Below are 24996 nucleotides of genomic sequence, written 5' to 3'. Positions count from 1 at the left end.
CAAATACTACATAAATCTGTTCCCTGAGATTAAACCAATGTATTTGCTAGATGCTTGCTAGACACTGCATTGTACCGCATTCAGCATATGCAAATATGAACAAATCATTTTTCCTCACAACTGCTCCCCTTTCCCTCTTCTCCTCGTAAATGATAATATTCTCTACTAAATTGTCTGTACAAAAAATAAATAAATAAATGTAAAGAAATGACATGTACAAAGAAACAAAAAGCCAAGGATTAATTCTGGAACTCTCTCCCTTAATCTCCAGCCTATCAGAAAATCCTATTGACTTTCTTTGTAAATACTTCCTAAACCTCTCCATTTCTACTCAAAATTGCTATCATATTGTAGTTTGGATCTCTATAACGGCTTGCAGGAACTATTGCACCTCTATCTCAGCTCATTTCCCTCCTTTAAATCTTGTTACATTCCAAACAATTCAATAGATAATATTTATGAAAGGGTAAGTTGCATCACGTTACTGCTTAAAAATTATACATTGATCATTCATTGACCTTAAATTTGAAGTAAAGCATACTTAATATTGCCCATTTGTTTATTTATAACCTATCCTGTGATCACCTCTCCAGGCTAATTTCTCTCCTCTATTCAAACCAAACAGGTCACCATTACTGAACTTATGCCAGGATTTTGGGTGGGCCATCCATCTCTATTTGATCTTTTCTCAAACTACTATAATTTCCCTACTATGTCCATTTTTTAGACTAGGTTATGCAAAATAACTTTCAGCTCCAAAATCTCAGTGGCCTAAAACAACACCTTATTGTTACGAAGTCCAAGCTCACTTTGCTCGCTGCAGGACCGGCCAATGAACTGAAGACCAGGTGTTGAGGCAAGGAATACGACTTTATTCAGAAAGCCAGCAAACTGAGAAGACGGCAGACTAAAGTCTCAAAATAACCATCTTATCGGGGTTTGGATGCCAGTTTCTTTTATAGCATAGAGAGTAGGGGGGAGATGAGGAAGTAAAGTAAAAAGGCCATAAGTTTTGCAAATATCACCTAGAACGGCCAGCCTCGGGGAGGGGATGTGTTAATTGCTTCTTTCTTGTAGCCATCCACAGGTGGACAGGGTCTGGATGTTTGCCTGAACAAAGGCACTTTGGTTTAACATTCAGGCAGAGGGGCAGGGTTCCCCAAGGCAGGCCATTATGTATAGACAGTATCCTTTTAGTGAACAAAAGCAGCAGAAAGCAAAGGTTAAAGTAAAAGAAACAGATCCAACATGTAGTCAAGATCTGGCTCTTCCCTGTTACATTATTTCTTTCCCATGCCATATGTCCATCTATTGAGCTGCAACTGTTATATATTTTCTTTAACCAGGACTCAGATTGGCAGAGTATCTACTCTGGAACACAGCCCCCAAAGACATCACAAAGGAAAAGAGAACTCTGGAGTAAGTGCACCTGACAATTAAGTGTTGGACCTGGAAGTGATACCTGTCACTTCAGTTCATTCTCACTGCCCTGAGAGTATTGGACGATTCCACTAAACTCAGGGGCTAGGGACATTTTTGTTGTCAAATATCTGGCATATTCGATATGCATCACTAATGATTACCACAATAATGTAGTAAATACTTAATGGTAATGTAATAGTCTAAGGTGGATAATTCCCATTAATTCCTGTGTCCAGGGTTTCAGTTTGAGGATCAAATACTAAAAAAATAATAAACTAGAAATGATTCCAGGAGGTAAATACTCAGAGAAGCAAAAAGGAGCACCTTTAATTACCTTAGGTAGGGGCTTTGCAGGCTTGCAGTGCAGTCCTCCAACAAATTCAACGTTAGGTAAGTAAGGGAATGGAAATTCAAAATCCCAGTATGTTCGAATCAACCACATTTCAGCTTTCCCCATAATTTCACATAATGTGGTACGTTTTCCTGAACAAAAATAAAAGACGATAGAGGGAAAACAATCTGATATGTTGAGTGAGACATGTTTTACCATAGAATTTTCTACGAAAAATCTTTAAAGAAGCAATATTAGTTCTATGCAACCCATGAGAAATCAATAGGCCTTTGCCCCCCAAGAGTACACAATACTGAGATTATGAAGAATCAAACACAGATTTAAGTATGGAACAAGGCAAAAGCCTGCTGCTTTCTCTCTGCCAACAGACTCTTTCTGCTTGAGCTAAGCCTGAGCCCCACTCCAAGCTCAGAATCAGCACGTGCTCCGAGCAATGAACAAGAAATTCAGCCAGTGATCCCAGCCTATTATGGTAGAGTCTCCTCGTCTTCTGGAATTCCAATTTATCTCATCCTCATTGCTCCAAAAGCCTCTGATATCTTTTAAAAACAGCTTTTGAAATTTATCCATCTTTTCTTCTGGTGTTTGGGACTGTGCTTCCATAACTAATTATATCCTATCAGGAATGGAAATCTTTTCATAAAAATTTAAAAGTGATTATTCCTTTGCTGTACATAATTATAACTCCTGTTTTACAAGACTTTGTCCTCTTTGGTGAAGAGAGAGCACTGCATAATAATTTGGTGGTGAAATATTTGCTATTTTGACATATTTAGCTGATAAACAGTACAAAAGGGATACTTTTGAACTGAAGTGGAAATCAAGTGAACATTAACAGAATAAAAACTCAAATTAGTGACTCTGAATTATATCATTTTACTTAGTTGGGAACCAGAGCTTCATTTCTGAATTCTATTCAATTACTGTGGTATAAGGAACCTTACCCAGAGTTTTGGTGTCCTTTTGAAATACGTACTCCATATCACTGATAGGAGGAAACCATAGCTATCTGGTTTCTCACCGCATGGCTTTTTGAATATTCTCCTTGATGTTCTAAGTGTGCTAAAGTTTTGATCAGAAAATATAAGGGTTTTGATCTGACCAGGACAATCTATCTATGTAAGAGATCACAAGCAAATCTCAGTAATTTAGGGGTTTTATTCTGGTAATGACAAAAGTATTCAAAATCCAGTTTCAAACCCAGTACAGACCCCATATTGGAGCCCTATTTGTATCAGCCATGGGTATAATTTTATTCTCTTTGTGTGATGCTTTACTCCCACACTTTTTTAATGACAGTTTTATTGAGGAATAATTTATATACCATACAATTCTTCTTTTTAAATAAACTATTCAGTAGTTTTTAGTACATTTATAACATTGTGAAACCACTACCATTATTAAATTAAAAAAAATTTTATTACTTTCAAAAGAAATCCTGTATCCATTGGCAGTCATTCTTCATTTCTCCCTCTTCCCAGCCCGTGACAACCACTAATCTACTTTTTCCTTCATTTGCCTATTCCAGAAAAACCTTCTTTAACTTAATATAAATGAAATCATACACTATGTGGTCTTTTTTGCTGCCTTCTTTCATTTAGCATAATGTTTTTCAAGGGTCATCCACGTGGTAGTATGTATCAATATTTCATTACTTTTTGCTGCTGAATGATATTTTTGTAGGGATATACATTATTTTGTTTATTCATTCATTAGTTGGTGAACTTTTGGGTTGTTTTCACATTTGTCTACTATGAATAATGCTGCTATGAGCATTCATGTATATGTTTTCTGTGGACATATGTGTTCATTTTTCTTGGTTATAAACCTAGGAGTAGAATTGCGGGTCATATGTTTGGTTCACTTTCTTTCATATCAAGATGACATCTTTTTCCTGTTAATTCTCCACTACTGATTTAGTAATCTGGTGTGCTTAATGCTTCTTATTGAAATGAAGATAATGTTGTAGGAGAAATAAAAAAATAATTGATCTGAATAAGGAGATTGTGAGAAAATATCTCAGATTTGGAAGAGCTTTTCCAAATTTCCAAAAGCAATGCCACATTTGATATAATGCTAGGGCATTTGTTGAATGATTAAAGGATTATTTACATCTTCAGGAAAGTGTGCCTACATTTTATTTTGTTATTTATTATTGATTTATTGTGGACTTTTTTGTTCAGGCACTGTGAAGTTAAAAACTTGGCATGTATATTTCTGTCTGGTAGAAAAGATCACCCCCTAAATTATGATTTTATTGCCCTATTAGACATTGACCATTTTTGTGTCTAACCCAATAGTATTATCCTAACATTCCTTTGTCTCCCAAAACGTTATATTAATATTTCCTCAAAATATGGTTTGAACCAGATACCTTCTTACTTGTTTCCTCCTCAATTATTTGAACATATCTATGACATGATTCAATTTATAATTGTATAAGTTATGAGTTATAGTGTTAAAATTTGAAAAATATACTTGGAATACATTTTATAAGGAAGATACTAAATTGATACTGAATGACAATCTATATCTAATAGCATTTTAAAATTTATGAGAGTAAAAGAAATTTTTTCTTCTATTTACCAAACCTTTATTATTCTTTCTCAGATTATTGATACGTTCCCCAAAAGAATGTTCTAAGGTGCCAAGAGCTAGCAAGGAATCAGAGACAGAGTTATGTCCTATAACTTATGCCTCCCTATAAAAGAGCTTCCAAAACTGAGTACAAAATTGCTGGAACCAGAGGTAAACAAATAACTTCAATACACCTGTAGATCAGTCACTGCTTGATCCATGGCTCAGAAAATGTCACTAGGATGAGTTTTATGTTCTCTTTTTTCGGTTTTGCCTTTTGCAGCTTGGGCTGTGACTCTGGGTAAGAGATGGGTACAGCAGTTTCTGTCCACATTTTTTTTTTTTTTAGGGTCAAGTCTAGAGATATAAGCACCTGTTTCTGTCACAGAGTGCCCAGAAAAATCCTCAGTGCAACATGTCGACCTTGATTAGGTCATATGCCTGTTTTGAATATATGACATATTCCTGGGCAGCATACTTCATTAGAAGCACCCATATTGTTTGTGAGTTGTTGAAGAAATAATTTCCCAGAGGAAATTTTGAACAGATATCCGAAAAAGAAAAAAGGAAGTGGCTGCATAAAATAATAGATCGCAACTATAAGGGTAAATTTTAATTCTTTAGGAATAAAATTAATTTTTAGTAATGATAGGGTATTAGAGATACTTCTGGTAAAATTAGTAACAAAGAAAACACTTTTAAAATTCATATGGAAGTGCAAAAGACTCCAAAGAGCCAAAGCAATTGTGATAAAGAAGAACAAACCTGGAGGCATCACACTTTCTGATTTCAAGCAATATTTTAAAGCTGTACTAATCAAAACAATATGGTACTGGCATGAAAATAAACCCATTGATCAGCCCAGAAATAAGCCCATGCATATAAGGTCAACTAATATTTCACAAGGCAGCCAGAAATACTTAATGGAGGAAGACAGTCTTTTAAATAGTTTTTGCTGAAAAAATTGGATATTCACATGCAAAAGAATGAAACTAGACCCCCATTTTACTCTGCTACAAAAATTAACTTGCAAAGGATTAAAAACATAAATATAAGACCTGAAAAACCATAAAATTCCTAGAAGGAAACATAGGGGAAAAGCTCCTTGACATGGGTCTTGGCAATGGTTTTTTAAATATGACACCAAAAGCATAAGCAATAAAATTAAAAATAAAAAAGTGAAGACTACTTCAGATTTAAAAGCTTCTGAATGGCAAAAGAAATGATCAACAAATGAAAAAGCAATATATGAAATGAGAGAAGATATTTGCAAACCATGTATCTGATTTGTCATTACCACCCAAAATGTCTAAGGAACTCATAGAATTCGACAGCAAAAAACAAACAAAGAAAAATGCAAATAATTCAATTAAAAAAATGAGCAAAGGACCTGAGTAGACATCTTTCCAAAGAAGATATTCAAATAGCCAACAAATACATAAAAAGGTACTCAGCATCACTAATCATCAGAGAAAGGCAAATCAAAATCACAGTGAGGAATCACCTCACACCTATTAGGATAGCTGTCATCGAAAAGACAAGAGATAACAAATATTGGTGAGGATGTGCAGAAAACGGAACACTTGTGCACTGTTGGTGGGAATGTAAATTGGTGCAGGTACTTTGGAAAATAGTATGAATGTTCCTCAAAAAAGTCAAAATAAAATTCTTACTGCACTCTCATGTCCATTGCATCATTATTTACAATAGCCATAATATGGAAACAATCTGTTTTCCAATGGATGATGGATAAAGAAAGCATGGTTATATAAACAATGGAGTAATATTAAGTCATGAGAGGAAGGGACAACCTGCCATTTGCATAAACAAGAATGGAACTTGAGGAAATTGTGGTAAATGAAGTAAGTCAGACTGAGAAAGACAAATACTGTTTAATATCATTTAGATGTGGAAACTCAAAAGAAAACAAAAGAAAAAAGAAAAAAAACGTTTCAGAGAACAGATTGGTTGTTGCAAGATCCTACAGTTGGAGGGTAGGCACAATAGGTAGGTAAAGGTGGACAAAAGTTATAAACTTCCAGTTCTAAAGTAAGTAAGTCCTGGGGATGTAATGTACAGTATGGTGACTATAGTTAATAATACTGTATTGAATATTTGAAATGTGCTAAGAGAATAGATCTAAAGTTCTCATCTCAAGATAAAAAAGACTTTTAACTATGTGTGGTGATGAATGTTAACTAGAGTTATTGTGGCGATCATTTCACTATATATACAAATATAAAATCATTATGTTGTCTACCTGTGATGAAACAAAACGATATTAAGGCAGGACAAGAAAAATTTAATGTAAAATTTTCTCTGCCATTTGAGCTACCACCCTGCTCCCCTTTAGTGTACATTTTGCATCTGCATTGTACATTAACAAGATCTCCTTAGAAGACACAGGAATGTCTGCTCACAAACAAAACAAAAACGAAACAAACAAAAAAGCCAATTTCCTGCTGGTGCCAACAAGGTATCTTCTTACGATACAACATTCTTTCCTTAATCCCCTAAAGGGTCACAGTAACTCATTACTCGCTTTGTTGGCCTATGTAAACCATCAATACATTACTCTGATGTATAACCCTTTGATGTAAAACCCTTTGTCTCAAAAACATATAACTGTGCTTTGACTTCTAATGGGTGAAGCATTCCTCAGAGCTTTCTGAAAGACTGTCTCCTGGGTTATAATCCCCACATTGGCTCAAATAAAGTTTTCCATTTCTTAGATTGACTATTGATTAACTTTTTCATCCACACCTGAAATTAATACAATGTTATATATTAATTATATCTCAAAAAATCTAACTAAATACTATAAATAGGATACTGCTTCCTCTAAGATAACTAATATACTATGGAAAATCATCCTTAACACAATTAAATAAAAGCTTCTTTAATAAAAAAAATCAATTATGCAAAAGGAAAATTAAAGTGGTTACAGACTTGCTTAAATTGAGAAAAGCTTTGCGCTCAAAGTCAAAGCTCTCTAGTTGACCTCTAATGCAATTATGAATAGAACAATAACAACAAGATAACAATGAGATAAGTTTAAAAGTCTAGAAACATGGTCCTTTAGAGAAAAATCTTCCTTGTTTCTCCTTTGGAAGACAAGAGCAGATGAAATCAAGATATATTTATTTATTTTCCAGTTTCATGCTTACCAATTTCCAAGCCCAGGAATCAGTCAATCAAGCCTTGATAGGATGCAAACAGAAAGCCTGAGAAACAGCAGGTTAATCAGAAAGAAAACAAGTGTATAAAAGGAGAAGTAAACAAGAGAGAAGTAGTCCAAGGTTATGGAACTTCAGCACACGTCAGATTTGGGTTTTCCAGATACTCTGAAAAACAATTAGCATCAAACAGAATTTATGGAGAAATATAGAGAATATTCCTTCTCTGATATATTTGCAGTACTCAATGATCTAAAAAAAAACAAAAAAGAAAAAGTTTAAAAAAAGAAAGAAAAAGAGTTGTTTTTATTGTTTTCACTCAAAACAGTTAAGCAACAGGAGCTTGGGTCCTCACTTAAAAAAGCCTTTTGTAAGTTTTCCTACAGTCAGATAAATATTCACATTTTACATATGAAATAAGAATCATTATTACATGCAAGTTTCTCTTACCTAAAATCTTGCTGTAATACTCATCCCATTCTGCAAACGCGTAGTATGAAGACATCATATCACTCATTGTATACAACAACCAGTTCTCCAGTCTCTGTATAAAAGTCATGTTGTCTGTCAGTCTTGATGTGATGCCAGGAACATATGAAGAAGGCATAGGAAGCCTAGCACACAATCTCTCAATGACGTTCCCATAGGAAAACCGAAAAGAGTATATAAATGGAATATTGAGGAGTTCAGCCACCAATTCCCCACAAAAGCTTAAAGGGTCAGCAATACAGATATCAAATTTAGCTGCCTGTAGCCTGCTGAGTAAATCCTTGTCTGTGACAGCACTGTCACATACTCTTTTGGCTGATGCGAAAAAATTGTTTATAACTTTTGTCAGTTTCACTTGCCTGTCCCACCATGAAAGTTTCGGCAGTTCAAAAGAAAGTGTATAGAGATCAGCACTGAACTCTTCCATGAAACTTTCTTTACTTATTGAAAGTTGAAGTATCTCCACATTAAAGGGAATCTTGGTATGATCAAGCAGAGAACTTGTTGAAGGTACCAGGATGGTTATCTCATGCCCATGAAGGTAGAGTTCTTCCAGAATAACTTTTAGATTAATCCAATGACTAAAATCTATGGGCCATACAAGTACTTTCCCAGTCCTTCCAGAGTCAGAGAACCATAGATGCAGCATAAAAAGGACACAGAAGCCTTTCACAGTCTTCATGATATTAAGTTCGCTCAAACTAAATCTGAGCTTATACCAAGTGCATGAAACTCACAATCCAAAGATTTGTCCTTGACCCTCCCAATCAATTTATAGTAGGTTGGGCTGAACTTTGAGTTGTGTACTTTGTATTGAAGAGTAAAATGAAACGCAAGTGCCTTGATGGAAAAAAAAAATGTCAATAAAGTCAATAAAATAAGTTAGGGAAAAAAAACAAACCTCAGAATGAGAGTTACCAAACTTCTTTTAGAGGATATCAAAAAAAGGGGGTGTGAAGTTAAACACAAATCCATAATAATTTCTAAATAATGTTAAGAAAATCCATCATCATCTGATGCATATTCAAATAAGACTAGATTTTTTTGGATCTTTTTCTCTGCTTTTATTTGAATGTTCTTTTGAACAAAATGGTCTCTGTAGTGTTTCTCATGCTGATAATTCTGCTAAATATTGCAGATAAGAATGAGGCCATCACTTACTGCCAGAAGGAGAGAATATGCACACTTTGAGATGTTAAGGCAGGGAGATTTAGATCCAAATGTTCTGAAGCTAAATTCAGTGCCTTTCCTGCTAAATCACATCTATCTTTAAGAGAAAAAGAAAAAGATATCTTTTTACTGTTATTGAAGATAGGAGTTCAAGTTCTGGTTCTCATCAGATTAATGTTATATTGAGAAGAGATATCTTAGAATGGAAAAATCATGAAGAACATAACTTGATAAGCTTATCCTTCCTTCCAGCACATCCAATTCTATTTTCTTTGCCTTCCTGTTCTAAGATACTTTTTATAATGTAAAATTCTATTTTTTGCTTGGATCTTCACAACTGGAAGACACTACCCCATGTAAAAATGGATTCACTGATATTTAGGACAATAACTTCATCTATAATCCTTTTGCTTAAAAAGTTGATTTTCCTCAAGCAATTAATCAATAAGAATATATGATGATAATAACTTTATCATGAGAATAACTGGTCCTTAATAAAAATATAATTGTGTAATTATTCAATTGCTTACTATTTCTATACATTCTACTCACAAATTATAAATCAACCTATTTTCATTTGTAGTCTTCACTGCATCTATCTGACTCTAGTCATTTTTATAACTAACTTTGACTTACTGCAGTACACTTCCGATATCACTGCTTCAACTTCTGCATACCTGCAACTCACTCTCCATAAAAAACTTTTCTGATTTTCAAAAAAAAATCTGTTTTAGAAATTATCATACTTGAGTAAAATGCTTTAATAACTTTCTCTCGTCTATATATTAAAATCTATACTCTCTGAAATGGCCCACAAGATCCTGACTTGTTTTCTAATCTTATATTCTTCCACCTCCATTGATATCAGCTTCCTTTGAGGTTTTCATGGTAAGAATTTCTTTTCTGTAGTGACATCAGCAGGACTGCAGAATAGGATATCTCTACTGTCATCCCCACAGAACAATGATTTTGGCAGTCCCCCAGGGGTGAGCATAACTTTCTGGGAATCAGAAAGTCCAGTGAAGAAGTTTTGTCCCACCCCTGGAGCAAATAATTCCAAGAACGTGTGCATTGAAGAGGGTAAGATGAATAGTTTCACTTTTCTGTGTCAATCCTTTCCCAATTATTGTGGCTTAGTGCCAGGAAAGATCCATGTGAAATGTAATGTCTCCCACAGGGGAAAGTGAAATTGTATGAGTGAGTGCCTGGTTTCCCCAGCAATAAGGAATGTCCACTTTTTCCTCACCTTACCAAGATTACTGAGGTGATCTGAAAAGCTTAGGGGCTATGAGAGGCTGGGATCATTGCCAGGCCTTAGAACTCATCAAAGCAATGCTACTAACCACTTTGTGATGCTTCCTGCTAAACAATTTGTGGACTCCATCAGGATTCCCACCATCTCCTTGGGCACCTCATCTGCAGACCCCTCTGAGTGGCCACAGGTTTCTCCAATGCTTCGTGTACCTCACCCACACCACTCTGCTCCTCCTCCCTGACCCACAGAAATGTATCCTTCTGTGCACTGCCATGGAAAGCGGGAATTAGCAAGTGCAGAAATCGGACCCATATCTGTTGGATTGGAAGAATACTCACAAACTAACATTTCAGGACTTGGTACTAGGGAAAATGAAAGGGAGACTCTCAACATGTGCTTGCATTGTGGGATCAAAAGGAGACATACAATCAAAAGAAATCCCCCTCAAGAGGGAAGAAGCAATGTGGAACAGACATATCCATAGAAATGTTCTGAGAAAGTCTAAAAAACACCTCATATCATACAAGGAAATCCCCATTGGAATATTATTGGATTTCTCAGTAGAAACTTCACAGGCCAGGACAGAGTTGGTTCGTATATTCAAAGTTCTGAAAGACAAAATCTGTGACTGAAAATATTTTACCTGAAAATGATGTCCTTCAAAAATAGAGAGAAATACTTCCCCAGAAAAACAAAATCTGAGTGAGTAAAAAATTACAGACCAATATCTTTGACGAATATAGACATAAAATTTTTCACTAGGACATTAGCAAACCAAATTAAACAGTGCAAAAAAAGGGACCATACACTATGATCAAATGGGATTTATCCCTGGGATTCAAGGATGGGTCAACATAAGTAAGTCAATAATGTGATACACAACATTAAGAGAATGAAAAATAAAAATTATGTGATCATCTCAATAGATGCAAAAATTTTGAAAAAACATAATATCTTTTCATGATAAAAACACTTAAACTGGATATAAAAAGAACATGACTCAACATAATAAAGGCAATCCATGACAAACCCACAGATAACATAATAGAAAATAATAAAATATTGAAAACTTTCCCTCTGAAATTTCACCAGGAATAACACATATGCTCTATTCAACAGAGTACTAGAAGTCATGGCCAGAGCAATCAGCCAAAAATAAATAAATAAATAGATAAATAAATAAATAAAATAAAAGACATCCAAATTTGAAAGGAAAAAGTACAATTGTGTTTCTTTGCAGATGACATGATCTTATATATAGGAAATTCTAAAGACTCCACCAAAAAACTGTTAGAAATAACCAGTGGATTCAGTATATTTTCAGGATAAAAATAAACATAAAAGAAATGATTTGTGTTTCTATACACTATTAACAAAACACCTAAAAAAGGGACAAAGAAAACAATCCCATTCAAAATAGCATAACAAATAATAAAATGCTTAGGAATAAATTTACCTAGGAGGTGAAAGGAAAGTTCTGTACACAGGAAACTATGACATTTTTGAAATAAATGGAAGAAGACACAAAAAGTTATAATGATATACAAAGTCATGGATGAGTAGAATATTGTTAAAATGTCCATACTAACCAAAGCGTTCTCTATTTAATGCAGTTAATATAAAAATTCCAATGCATCTTCACAAAAATAGGAAAAAACAATCCTAATATTTGTATGGAGCCACAAAACACCCTGAATTGCCAAAGCAATCCCAAGAAAGAAGGACAGAGCTGGAGGCATCACACTTCCTGATTCAAATTATATTACAAAGGAATAATAATAATCAAAACGGTATGGCACTGGCATAAAATATGCACATAGACCAATGGAACAGAATTGAGAGTTCAAAAAAAAGCTGTCATAAGTAAGGTCAACTAATATTTGACACAAAATCCAATAACACTAAATGGGGAATGGATAATCTCTTCAGTAAATGGGGTAGAAAAACCAGATCACCACATGTAGGAGAATGAAACTGAACCCCTACACAGCACCACTCACAAAATTAGCATGAAATGGATAAAGAATTAAATATAAAAAAAACTGAAAACCTTCCTAGAGAAACAGACAGGAGAAATGCTCCTTGACATTGGTCTTGGCAACGATTTTTTGGATTGACACCAAAAGCACAGCAACAGGAGCAAAAATAAACAAGTGGGACCTTATCAAACTAATAAGTTCTGCACAGAAAAAGGAAAAATCAACAAAAGAGAAGGTAACTGACAGAATGGGAGAAGATGTTAGCAAATCATATATCTGATAAGACATTAATATCCAAAATATAAAAAGAATTTATACGTCAAACCCAATCTCCCAATTTGCTTTGCTGTACAGCAGAAACTAACACAACATTGTAAATCAACTATATTCCACTAAAAATTAATTAAGAAAAAAACTTATACATTTAACAGTAAAAAAAAGTCTAATTTAAAAATGGGCAGACACATTGAATTATTTTTCCAAAGAATACATATATGACCAACAGCTACATTGAAATGTGCTCAACATTTCTAAAGATCACAGAAATGCAAATCAAAGCCACAGTGATACGGCTCACTCCCATTAGAATGATTATCATCAAAACACAAAGTATAAAAAGTGTTGGTTAGGATGTGGAGAAAAGAGAACTCTAGTATACTGTTTTGGGAAATGTAAATTAATATGGCTACTATGGAAAACACTATGTAGGTTTCTCAAAAGAAAAATAAAGCTACCACATGATTAAGCAATTCTGCTTCTGAGTATATATCCAGTGGGAATGGAGACAGAATCTTGGAGAGATATCTGCACTTTCATGTTTATTTCAGCATTATTAATGACAGCCAAAATATGGAAACAACCTGAGTGTCCATCAGTGGATAAAGTTGATGTGATACGTTGCATACAATCGAAAATTCTTTAGCTATGAGAGAGAAGGAAGTCTTTCTTTTTGCCACAACATGGAGGGACCTTGAGGTCATTATGTTAAGTTAAATAAGTCTGATAGAGAAAGACAAATACTGTATGATATCACTTATATATGGAATCTAAAAAAGCTAAACTTATAGAAACGGAGAATAGAATGATAGTTTCCAGGGGCTGAGGGTTAAGGTAAAGGGGGAGAAGATGGTCAAAGGGCACGAACTTCCAGTTATAGGATGAATAAGTTCTGTGCATTCAATGTACAGAATGGTGATTATTGTTAATAGTATTGTATTATGCTTGAAAGTTGTTAAGTGAATAGCTTTTCAGTTTTCTCACCACAAAAGAAAAGAATGATAATTATGCGATGTCATAGAGGTGTTAATTAATACCAGTATATGTTTGTAATTTATAAGCATTCCAAATCACCTCAAAATTATACAATGTTATGTGTCAATTTTATCTCAATAAACTGGAAAAAAATTTTTAAATAATGTTTAGATGTCACTAAAAAATTCTCTGCATCAACACTTTTTCAGAATTATATTTGTCATGAACTACAGAAGAGTTAAAGAACTTTGACCCAGAGCCAACAAATTTATCCATTATCAACATTACTCTCTCAATATTATTAGGTGTTTCCTGGCCTGGATGTACTTTAGGAGGAATAAAAGGTGTTTACTTTGTTCTCCTAATCTTAGTAAGTTTGGAAAAACAAGAGGATGTACTTTCTCTTACATATGAGTTCAGCGAGTCACTGAATTTCTACATTACAAAAATTCCCTTTTTGTTAGAAATCTTCCTTAGTTTCTGCTTCCATTTGTCTACTCAAAGACTATTTCAAATTGGTTAAACTGCTTAGTAATTAAGTCATTTAAGGTATTGACTCCATTTCTGGCCATGATAGTGTTAACAGGGACCAGACTAACCCTCTGCCATGAACAAATAGAAAACTGGACAAATTATATGTAACACTATTTTCAGTTCTGAAAATAACAGGCATCACAGAAATATGACAACTAAGAGAAGGGAAGCTAATGAGGTGAACCCTAAGATCACTATAGCTTTCTGACTGTAGCCACTTTTGAGATTACATTGCCCCAAATAGAATCAACAGCAGAAACTGGGGTTATCAATGATTGAAGAAAAAGAAATTAGAATTTGAGGAGAATTGACATCTGGAATAGGAACAGCATAATTTGGAAATTCAAAATGTCCCACACTGTTTTCTACCAAATAAGTAAGCTACTCATTTGGTAAGTAAGATTTTGTGTTCACATGCTGAAGTCAATTTTCACCCATGACCTTAAAATATCTTGATTTTTTACCACTTTTATACCTTTCAGTGTTATGAACTGTTAAAATTGCTAAAATTCCTGGTTAATGGAATGTGACCTTTTTGCAGAGTTCATGCAGATAATAAGATAAAGTAATTCCTAGTATATGTGACTATTCCTGTCAGGGTAAATAGCCAGTGTGGAAGAGATCCAAGTTAGGAAAGTGGCCCCCAGTATCCAGTTGGTCTACTCATACAACAGTGCCTTATCTGGAACTCAGTGTTTAATTAGATTCCTAGCAGATGTGATCATCTTGATACTCAGTTAGGGGGTAGTTACATAAGCCTTGGTAAACAGGAGCCCATACATTGGAGCCCATGCATAGCTCCACTCGCTGTCACCATAACCACTTTGTTAATTTGTTCTAGGGACAGGCACTGGGGTGGATGATAATAAAGGCTGTCTGATGTGACCTGGCTGGGTAATTTTGCCTACTTTATTGCTTAATCCCTATTCTATGATGGATAATCTCTGGTAGGAAATAACATTCTGTTCTATGGTTGAATGTTCCATCTCTAACAGGGTCCCATAGCATGCCAGGAGTTGTTTTTCCAAACACATGTAATTCTTCAGTCCAGATGACTGTGTTGCTATGTTGTGATTCTGCCATTAACCTTGGCAGAGATTCCACACAGTGTCTTTTCTCACTATTGATGTATTTAATACTATAAGGTCTACCTAATATTATAGCCCATCACAGGCTACACTAACTGCAGAATTCTGTTCTGCTATGGGCAGAAACTGGTAGTGTTTTGTGTTACCTGGCATATGAGTCACAGGATGGAATACATATGCTTTCCTCAATTCCTGGAAAGGCCTACAAATAACTATTGTATTTTTCTCTTTGTAGAAAGAAAGGCAAATACAAAAATCTATTCTCTTTTGGAAATCCTGACCTCAAATACCCCTGATCACTGGATTCCAATTAATGTCACTGATGTGGCAGATCACACTTGAATATTCATAGGGTTTATCTCCCAGTTTCTTGTAAATGTCTGCTGTTTCTGTTCCCAAGTGAATGAGCACTCTGTCTGATCTTCTCAGATAGAGATGGCAGAGAACACAATCACCAAAGAAATGACCTCCTACTATGTACCTGAAGATGTGTTAATAGGCTCTAGCAGAGATATCCCATCTTAAAGAGAGGCTGAGAGTAGAGTGAATTCTTGGATGAGTTTGCAGGAGGCCAGTACCATTTCCCAGGATCTTTTGGTTTTGCAGGGCCCAGATATGATGGAGCTAATCATCCTGCATTCTTTAACTTTTTAAGATCGCTAATTTGTACCATCCATAGAAATGTGATCTTATCTTCTGTTTGTGCTTTGGTTTGGGTCAGGATGGTGGTGAGAGGAAGATGTTTCAAGGCTATAGTGGGTTGAATAGTGGATATCCCAAAATACGTCCATGTTGTAACTACGAAACTGATCTTATATAGAGAAAGGGTCCTTGAAATGTACAGTCATACCTTGTTTTGTTGTGTTTTGCTTTATTGTGCATCACACATGTTGGCTTTTGACAAAGTGAAAGTTTGTGGTAACCCTGAGTGAATTAGGTCAATCCATGCCATTTACCAACGGCCTTTGCTCACTTCATACGTTTGTGTTACATTTGGGTGATCTTGAAATATTTCAAATTTTTTCATTATTATTATATTTTCTATGGTGATCTGTGATCAGTGATCTTTGATGTTACTATTTTAAGTTGTGAGCTTGCAACAGAACACCTCACCCATATAAGATGGTGAACTTAATCAATAAATATATGTGTTCTAACTGCTCCATCAACTGGCTATTCCCCTGTCTCTCTTCCATTCCTCAGATCTCCCGCTTCCCTGAGGCATAACAATATTGATATTAGGCCATTAATAACACTGCAATGGCCTCTAAGTATCTAGTAAAAGGAAGAGTTGAATGTACTTCATTTTAAATCAAAAGCTGGAAATAATAAAGCTTAGTTATGAAGGCAGGTGGAAAGCTAAGGTAGGCCAAAAGCTAGGTCTCCTGCACAAAATCAAGGAATATTTTTGCAAATGAAAAGTTCTAGAAGGAAATGAAAAGTGCTACCCAGCGAGCACACAAATAATAAGAAAGTGAAATAGTCTTATTACTGATATGGAGAAAATGTCTGTGGTCTAGATAGGAGATCAAATCAGCCACAACATTCTCTTAAGCCAAAGCTGAATCGAGAGCAAGGCCCTAACTCTCTTCAGTTCTGAGAAGGCTGAGAGTGGTGAGGATGCTGCAGAAGAAACGTTGGAACTAGCAGAGTTTGAATCATTCAGTTGAAGGAAAGAAGCCATTTTCATAACATAAAAGTGCAAGGTGAAGCAGCAAGTGCTGATGTAGAAGCTACAGCAAGTTATCCAGAAGATCTAGCTAAGATCATTCATAAAAGTGGCCACCCTAAACAACAGACATTCAGTGTTGACAAAAGATCCTTATATTGGAAGATGATTCAATTTAGGACTTTCATAGCTAGAGAAGAGAAGTCAATGCCTGACTTTAAAGTTTCAGAGGACAAGCTGACTCTCGTGTTAGGGGCCAAAGCAGCTAGTGACTTGAAGTTGAAGCCAGTGTTCTTTTACCATTCCAAAAGTCCTACGGCCCTTAAGAATTATGCTTAATCTACTCTGCCTGTGCTTCATAAATGGAACAACAAAACACAGATGACAGCACATCTCCTCTTTACAACATGGATTACTGAATATTTTCAGCCCAGTGTTGAGTCCTCTGCTCAGAAAGAAAAGGTTCCTTTCAAATATACTGCTCATTGACAAAGCACCTGGTCACCCAAGAGCTCTGATGGAGATGTGTAATGAGATTACTGTAGTTTTCATGCCTGCTAACACAACAACCATTCTGCATCCCACAGATCAAAGAGTAATTGCAACATTCAACTCTTATTATTTAAGGAATACATCTTTTAAGGCTATGGCTGCCTCAGATCGTGATCCCAATGATGGAGCTAGGCAAAGTCTGTTGAAAATTTTCTGGGAAGGATTCACCATTCTAGACACCATTAAGAACATTTGTGATTCATGGGAAGAAGTAAAAATCTCAACATTGACAGGGATTTGAAAGAAGTTGATTTTAGCTCTCATGGATGATTTTGAGGGGTTCAAGATTTCAGTGGGGGAAGGAACTGCAGATGTGGTGGAAATAGAAAGAGAACTTGAATTAGATGTGGACCCTGAAGGTCTGAATTCACTGTAGCAATCTCCTGATAGAACTAACCGGTGAGAACTTGCTTCTTATGGATGAGCAAAGAAAGTGATTTCCTGAAATGGAAAGCACAGCTGGTGCAGATGCTGTGAAATTTGTTGAAATGAAAATAAAGGATTTAGAATATTACATAAACTTAGTTGATAAAGTGGCAGCAGGGTTTGAGCAGATAGACTCCAATTTTCAATGAAGTTCTACTGAGAGTAAACTTCTATCGAACAGCATTGCATGCTACAGAGAAATTATTCATGAAAGGAAGAGTCAGTTGATGTGCAGACTTCAGTGTTTTCTTATTTTAAGAAATTGTCACAGTCAACCGAGTCTTAAGCTGCCACCACCCTGATCTGTTAACGGTCTTTAACAAGGCAAGACCTCCACCAGCAAAAAGATTATGACCCACTGAACGTTCAGATTTATTAGCAATAGAGCACTTTTTAATCAAGGAAGGTACATTTTTATACACTTAATAGACTACATTGTAGTGTAAACATAACTTTTATATACACTGAGAAACCAAAAAATTTGTGACTCATTTTATTGTGATTTTTGCTTTGTTATGGTGGTCTGAAACCCAAACTGCAATACCTCTGAAATATGCCTGTAATTAAGTTAAGGATATCAAGATAAGTTCATACTGGATTTAGGATGGGCTCTAAATCCAATGACAGACATTCTTATGGCAAGAAGGATGGAAGAGGTTTATAGACACACAAAGGAAAAGGTGATGTGAAGAGAGACAGCAACTGGAGAGAAATCACAGCCAAGGAACAGCATGCATTGTCAGAAGCCAACAGAATCTTGTAGCGAGCCATCGAATGGACTTTTCAAGAAATCTCAAAAAGTAATGGACCATAACAGCACCTTGATTTCGGACTTCTGGCTTCCATAACTGTGAAAGAATAAACTTCAGTTGTCATAAACTACCAAGTTTCTGGTAATTTGTTATAGCAGCCCTAGGAATCTAATACAGAGTGCTTCTACCCGACCTTTCCCACTATTACAACTTTTATCCCACATGTCAAGGATACGGTTTGGATTTGTGCCACTGACAAAGTATTTCTATCCAATTATATATTTGAGGGACTGAAAAAATCATCAGCTGTCCCAGGATGCTGCCGTCCTCTTGGGAAAGAATTGAGGAAATTATTAGCACGTACACTTACTGTGATGCTACAGCGTTCTTCCTCTAAAGGACCCAGTCTCTTCATTAGTCAGTGGATCAGGTCTAAACACTCTCAGGTCTAAAGTCTTGGCAAGTGATTATGATTTGAGGGAAGCGATGGTCCTCATCCTTCGGATACTCATCCTCGAGCTCTTCTGGTAGTATAGACAGGACAATGCCCTTTTTGGGGGCCTGTTTATCTCTATCGCCATATTGATAGCTTTTCATGGGTTAAGACTGCCCGGCTGCCACTCTAACCTCACTGTTCACTGTGACCATTGTGACTGCTTGACTTCTGATGACTGAGTTCCATCACCTAGTCTGTATTATTTTTGGATTTGATTACAATTAACATCATTGAGCTCAGTTTTGTTACTGCCAACAGCCTCGCCCTCACAGTATGGCCACAATGAACATTTTATAACTTCAGTAAACAATCATGTGGTAGATTTTCCAGACTTACAAGCATATAAATCTTAATATATCCACTACTCTAAGCCTTTGGATTCCTTCTTTCACTGTTTATCATGGCACTTTCAGCATATCAGTTTTACTTCCTATAGGTCATCACTTTTTCCAAGTTTCTCCTGGAGTCTAAACCCAGGTATTAAATCCTATGTCCTGAGAGAGTGCTCCAGAATTTTAAATGATGCTTCCTTATACAACTTTATCTTCTACTTTCCTTAATCCTTTCCTCAGCATACAGTTCCACATATAATCCCTCAGTTCCTGTTGGTAAATATTGGATAGGTCCTCCAGTTCTTTTGAGTTATACTATGTTTCCTCCCTTAGTAGATCCATCTTATACCTGGCTTTATACACGTGATTAACCCTAGTTATTGTCCTGTGGCCAAGAAGGGAGATAAGAGCAGATACTGGCAGGGATGCAAGATGTTCTGGAGGGTAGAGGACAGTATATCATCCTCAAGCAATGGAGAAGTGCTACCCCTTCATAGAGAGGAATAAGTTCATGGGAATCTAGGAATTCAAGATTTTCACATACATTAACTATTTCTTGGGCATTCTGCTCTTTCTCAACTAGGATCTTGATCTTCGAAAAATTTAAAACTAGGTTGGGAATTTAAGTAGAACTGGAAATGTTTTATTTTAAAATGATACTGATTTTTTTTCCTTCTGCAAGAGGTGAGAATTTCTTTATATTAGGAGCTGCTAAGGATGCTCCTCTGGTTTTCTCACTTAGCCTTAATATGATGGTTTAGAGTCCTCATTCTGTCATTATATTTGCCACAGAAAATATAATGCAGAAACAAACATGTACCTTCATTTACTCATAATTTCTGTTTTTCTCATATTTATCCAGTACCTGATATATCACAACCACTAGTAACTATTCTTCCAAAAGTATATGGTCCCAATTCACCGTGACCAAAAGGAGTAAAATAGTCACAGTTACCACAGCCCGGGGATTATCTGTGTACAGTGGAGTATTAGGTAAGTCCCTTTTTTACTTATTACATTTTCCCTCTAGTATTTTAAAAGAAACCTTACTTTCTTTGTGTTTGTTAGAATTCATACACACACATATATATGTATAATATATAAATTTCAAATTAAAAAGATATATTTTGTTAAGAGTAGTGAGGAAATGGAAATATGATAGTTTCTCAATGAAAGTTTATCAACCATTATAGAGTTTGTATGAGTAACCTAGAAGTCTTTGACACTCTGGACTTTTTTCCAATTTGACACTGATCCACTATATTAATATTCTTTGGGCTTGTTTATTTAAAGAGCTACATATGTACTGTGTTTTTGATAAATCAAAATATCTCTGTTATATATTGCTGTATAACCAACCATTTTTTTTAACATCTTTATTGGATTATAATTGTTTTACAATGGTGTGTTAGTTTCTGCTTTATAACAAAGTGAATCAGCTATACTTATACATATGTCCCCATATTTCCTCCCTCTTGTGTCTCCCTCCCACCCTCCCTATTCCACCCCTCTAGGTGGTCACAAAGCACCAAGCTGATCTCCCTGTGCTATGCGGCTGCTTCCCACTAGCTATCTATTTTACATTTGGTAGTGTATATATGTCCATGCCACTCTCTCACTTTGTCCCAGCTTACCCTGCCCCCTCCTCGGGTCCTCAAGTCCATTCTCTATGTCTGCTTCTTTATTCCTGTCCTGCCTCTAGGTTCTTCAGAACTATATATATATATATATATATATATATATATATATATATATATATATTAGATTCTATATATATGTATTAGCATATGGTATTTGTTTTTCTCTTTATGACTTACTTCACTCTGTATGACAGACTCTAGGTCCATCCACCTCATTATAAATAACTCAATTTCATTTCTTTATATGGCTGAGTAATATTCCGTTGTCTATATGTGCCACATCTTCTTTATCCATTCATCTGTTGATGGACACTTAGGTTGCTTCCATGTCCTAGCTATTGTAAATAGGGCTTCAGTGAACACTGTGGTCCGTGACTCTTTTTGAATTATGGTTTTCTCAGGGTATATGCCCAGTAGTGAGATTGCTGGGTCATATGGTAGTTCTATTTTTAGTTTTTAAGGAACCTCCATACTGTTTTCCATAGTGCCTGTATCAATTTACATTCCCACAAACAGTGCAAGAGGGTTCCCTTTTCTCCACACCCTCTCCAGCATTTATTGTTTGTAGATTTTTTGGTGATGGCCATTCTGACTGGTTTGAGGTGATACCTCATTGTAGTTTTGACTTGCATTTCTCTAATGATTAGTGATGTTGAGCATCCTTTCATGTGTTTGTTGGCAATCTGTATATCTTCTTTGGAGAAATGTTTATTTAGGTCTTCTGCCCATTTTTGGATTGGGTTGTTTGTTTTTTTGATATTGAGCTGCATGAGCTGCTTGTATATTTTGGTGATTAATCCTTTGTCAGTTGCTTTGTTTGCAAATATTTTCTTTCTTTCTGAGGGTTGTCTTTTTGTCTTGTTTATGGTTTCCTTTGCTGTGCAAAAACTTTTAAGTTTCATTAAGTCCTGTTTGTTTATTTTTGTTGTTATTTCCATTTCTCTAGGAGGTAGGTCAAAAAGGATCTTGCTGTGATTTATGTCATAGAGGGTTCGGCCTATGTTTTCATCTAAAAGTTTTATACTGTTTGGTCTTACATTTAGATCTATAATCCATTTTGAGTTTATTTTTGTGTATGGTGTTAGGGAGTGTTCTAATTTAGATCAATGGAACAGGATAGAAAGCCCAGAGATAAACCCACATGCATATAGTCAACTTATCTGTGATAAAGGAGGCAAGAATATACAATGGAGCAAAGACAGCCTCTTCAATAAGTGGTGCTGAGAAAACTGGACAGCGACGTGTAAAAGAATGAAATTAGAACCCTTCCTAACACCATACAAAAAAATAACCAACCATTCTTAAACTTAGGGTTAAAACAACACCATATTATTTGCTCATGACCCTCTGGACCAGCAATTTGGTCTGGGGTCAGGGAAGTGTTATCTTTGGAGCTTCCCTGAGCTTACTCTTTAGAATAGAGTTAGCCATCAGCTTAGCTGGGGCAGAATGATCCAAGAAGGCATCAGTCACATAGCTGGAGTTTGACAGATTAGTAGGAAGCTTTGATTTTCACTTTCTTGTGGCCCCTCCAACAGACAAGCTTGAACTTTTTGAGATGAGAGCAGAATTCTATAACAGCTTGCATGAAAGTTTTAGGCCTAGGTTTAGAACTCACACAATGTCACTTCTGCTTCTTCTATTGAGTTTTAGAACAAGTCACTAGTCAAGTCCATATTCAAAGGGTGGAGAAGTAGCTTCCACCTCTTGATAGGAGGAGATACAAAGCAAACATAGTCATTTTTAATGCACTACAGTAAGAAACTCATTAAATACAAAATCACCAAAGCTAGGTTCGTTTGATTTATTACAGGAAGGGTGTAGAGTACTTTGACTGGGCTTTTTTACTGCTTCAGAGCAGGGAAGTCAGGGGAAGATAGTTAGGGTGTTTGGGCCTGGTTGGTGATATCAAGGAAGACTTTGTAAAGAACAGGTTGTGACTTGACAAGGTTTATGACATAACTTTGGATTGCTGGACATGGTGAGGTGAAGTCTTGAATCTAGGTTATTAATATTATTATTATTATTTTCATTATTATTATTTTGCCAAACATCCTATATTTATTCACATATGAGCTGTGTTTAATATAGTCATGATGGATATAGTACATAACATCTGACCGCAGCAAGACCTTTTGAGGAACTGAATATCAACTACATTATAACATGCAAATATCTATAAACACAGAACATTTCTTTTTTAAAGTACATAACATTATTAAAATGTAAAATAAAATATATAAACACAAAAAATGACAAGAAAAAATATAATTCTTCCAGAGGACTACAAATGCAAGAGCCAGTAGAGTACCTCTGCTGCACTTCAATAAAGTGGAACTACCAGCAATAAACATGCTTATTGAAATTACTGAACTAAACCCAGGTAGCTCAGTGCTTAATCTAACAGCCATTTGCAATACTCAGACTCCTGCATTGTCAAAGCAGTTGTTGAAGTCATGCACACCAACTCAAAGTACCAGGATGTTTGGCAGTGGCATCCAGAACAGGAAATGCAAACTCTTCCAACAGGAAAGGATTAAGTCAGTTGTGATATTTTTACTGTCAAGGGTCAAGAGAAATACTTGATACTGCTGATTGTTTCTCTAATATCGAATAAATTACATGACAAAACTTGCCTCTATAACTTTGATTTAACTACATATTTGTAACTTTTACAGTAGTCCAGCCCTTTTATAACTTTATCCCATGTGCTCTTTAAACCAGCCTTGCAAATTGGCCCAGAAAACAAGTCCACATTTTTCTTATATAATACCATTCTTCCCCATTCCTCAAGATTAAGTTAAGAAAATCTGCATTCCTCACTGGATTATTAGTCTAAGTTTTTCTCCACCACTGGGAAAAAAAAAAAACTACTTGTAAGGCTGCTTTAAAAACTGTTTAGTGTGTGGATTAAAGATCTAATTGTAAGGCCAGACACTATAAAACTCTTAGAGGAAAACATAGGCAGAACACATTTTGACATAAATCACAGCAAGATCTTTTTTGACCCATGTCCTAGAGCAATGAAAATTAAAACAAAAATAAACAAATGGGACTGAATGACACTTCAAAGCTTTTCACAGCAAAGGAAACCATAAACAAGACAAAAAGACAACCTTCAGAATGGGAGAAAATATTTGCAAATGAAACAACTGACAAAGGATTAATCTCCAAAATATACAAGCAGCTCATACAGCTCAATATCCAAGAAACAAACAACCTAATCAAAAAATGGGTGGAAGATCTAAATAGACATTTCTCCAAAGAAGACATACAGATGGCCAACAAACACATGAAAAGATGCTCAACATCACTAATTATTAGAGAAATGCAAAATGAAACTACAGTGAGGTATCACCTCACACCAGTCAGAATGGCCATCATCAAAAAATCTATAAACAATACATGCTGCAGACGGTGTGGAGAAAAGGGAACCCTCTTGCACTGTTTGTGGGAATGTAAATTGATACAGCCACTATGGAGAACAGTATGGAGGTTCCTTAAAAAACTAAAAATAGAACTACCATATGACCTAACAATCCCACTACTGGGCATATACCCAGAGAAAACCATTCAAAAAAACACATGCAGCCCAATGTTCTTTGAGCACTATTTACACTAGCCAGGACATGGAAGCAACCTAAATGTCCATCTACAGATGAATGGATAAAGAAGATGTGGTACATATATACAATGAAATATTACTCAGCCATAAAAAGGAATGAAATTGGGTCATTTGTAGAGACGTGGATGGACCTAGAGAGTGTCATACAGAGTGAAGTAAGTCAGAAAGAGAAAAGCAAGTATCATATAATAATGCATATATATGGAATCTA

The 24996-nt window shown here is 35.6% G+C and overlaps 1 protein-coding gene across 5 annotated transcripts in view; it reads right to left on the bottom strand.

Moving 5' to 3' along the window:
* The window catches only part of LOC118896066 (UDP-glucuronosyltransferase 2C1-like), a 62158-nt gene extending 53394 nt beyond the window's left edge, over positions 1-8764 (bottom strand). For 4 of the 5 annotated variants that reach the window (XM_036853799.1, XM_036853796.1, XM_036853798.1 and 1 more), the window contains exons 1-2: positions 7978-8747; positions 1757-1905 (exon numbers count right to left, since the gene is read on the bottom strand). In XM_036853799.1, the coding sequence (XP_036709694.1) occupies positions 1757-1905; positions 7978-8698 (870 nt within the window). In that variant the 5' untranslated portion in view covers positions 8699-8747. Of the gene's footprint in view, positions 1-1756; positions 1906-7977 lie in introns of all 5 variants that reach the window. The other variant, XM_036853795.1, reaches the window with a different exon arrangement.
* Between the last annotated feature and the right edge of the window lie 16232 nt (positions 8765-24996).

The sequence above is a fragment of the Balaenoptera musculus genome, chromosome 5 (assembly GCF_009873245.2).
Source record: "Balaenoptera musculus isolate JJ_BM4_2016_0621 chromosome 5, mBalMus1.pri.v3, whole genome shotgun sequence".
In the NCBI taxonomy this organism is placed as follows: domain Eukaryota; kingdom Metazoa; phylum Chordata; class Mammalia; order Artiodactyla; family Balaenopteridae; genus Balaenoptera; species Balaenoptera musculus.
The sequence above is the reverse complement of the archived record's forward strand: the minus strand, read 5'-3'. Positions and strand labels throughout refer to the sequence as shown.